Source organism: Dipodomys ordii, unplaced genomic scaffold, assembly GCF_000151885.1.
Source record: "Dipodomys ordii isolate 6190 unplaced genomic scaffold, Dord_2.0 Scaffold161, whole genome shotgun sequence".
Taxonomy (NCBI): domain Eukaryota; kingdom Metazoa; phylum Chordata; class Mammalia; order Rodentia; family Heteromyidae; genus Dipodomys; species Dipodomys ordii.
In genome coordinates, this window is record NW_012267377.1 from 167,436 (window position 1) to 168,565 (window position 1,130).

A 1,130-nucleotide genomic window follows, 5' to 3' on the forward strand; every position below is an offset into this window, starting at 1 on the left:
TGCAGTCAAGTAATAAATACCTAGAAGATACTATGCTTTATGGGGATCAAGACAAATAGTGGCCATGCATCCTTCCATTGTACCTTAATTTGCTGTCCCTGGTGGAACTCACTGGACAAGCAGAGCTGAGAAGCTCCCTGGGAAGCCCAGGAATGCTGGGGCCTGAAGGCTCAGGCTGGGAGCCCAGCTGGCAGCCTCTGTGGTTCTGCATGTTGGGTAAACAGACCTGGGGTAGTTCTAGTGTGGGTTACTCTGGGGACTCTCACACTGTGTGGTAGCCATGGGAACAGTAGTATGTAGCTTCATCTTCTGTCTTTAAGAAATTGATCGTCAAAGTTGCTGTGGAAGTGCTAAAATTCTTACTTGCCTCAAATTTCTTGTTCTTCCCATCTAAAGATCGCTGACTGGAAGTGTAAATGACATACAATAGATACTCTAAGCTTTGGCCGGGTTTCTGTCGGTACCAGTGAATGGCCACACTGCGGAAGCTACTGAAGGATGCCTTACAAGGCACCTGGGCACTGCCATCCGTGGCTCTGGAAACTATGATTTCAGGTTGCTCCAAGTGCCCGAGTCCAACTGCAAGCAAAGAAGAGAGATTGCCATCAACAAATGACACCTGAAGAAGCAACACTATGAAATGACTTCAATCCCTTCTTTCCTCATCCCTTTCTTAGTTGGAAGTGATGGGGAAACTCACAAGCCCAGAGGGAGGAGAAGATGGCTGCTTTCAGAAGTGGTACCATGTCTGCCAGGCTGAGCAGACAGAGAAGGTGGCAACTTGGGGTGGAGGCCCTTGGGCTCCTTGACAGGAGGTTCAGAGATGTCCTGGTGTCTCAAACATGTGGGTGTCAGGAGATTTCCTGGGTTTCTTCATGATCTGCTCTGTGGTTTCCTGCCCCACAAGAGCTGGGTAGAGGGAGTAAGTAAGGGAGACATTCTGGTCTGAAGTTCTCCATCTGAACCAGTGCGTGAGTGCAGTGTACATGCTTGTAGTCCTAGCTATAGGAGAAACACAAGAGTTGGACATGGTGACATGTGTATGCCATCTCCAGCTACACTGAGAAGTACAAGAAGGAGGAATGAAGCCCAGGCTTCCTGGGCATAAAGCAAGACCCTATCTCAAAAAT

General features: G+C 48.6%; 1 protein-coding gene across 1 annotated transcript in view; it reads right to left on the reverse strand.

The window, feature by feature from the left end:
* LOC105998330 (T-cell receptor gamma chain C region C10.5) overlaps positions 1-746 on the reverse strand; it is a 27,512-nt gene extending 26,766 nt beyond the window's left edge. The window contains exon 1 of the mRNA XM_013033014.1: positions 701-746. Within this exon, the coding sequence (XP_012888468.1) occupies positions 701-746 (46 nt within the window). The remainder of the gene's footprint in view (positions 1-700) is intronic.
* Between the last annotated feature and the right edge of the window lie 384 nt (positions 747-1,130).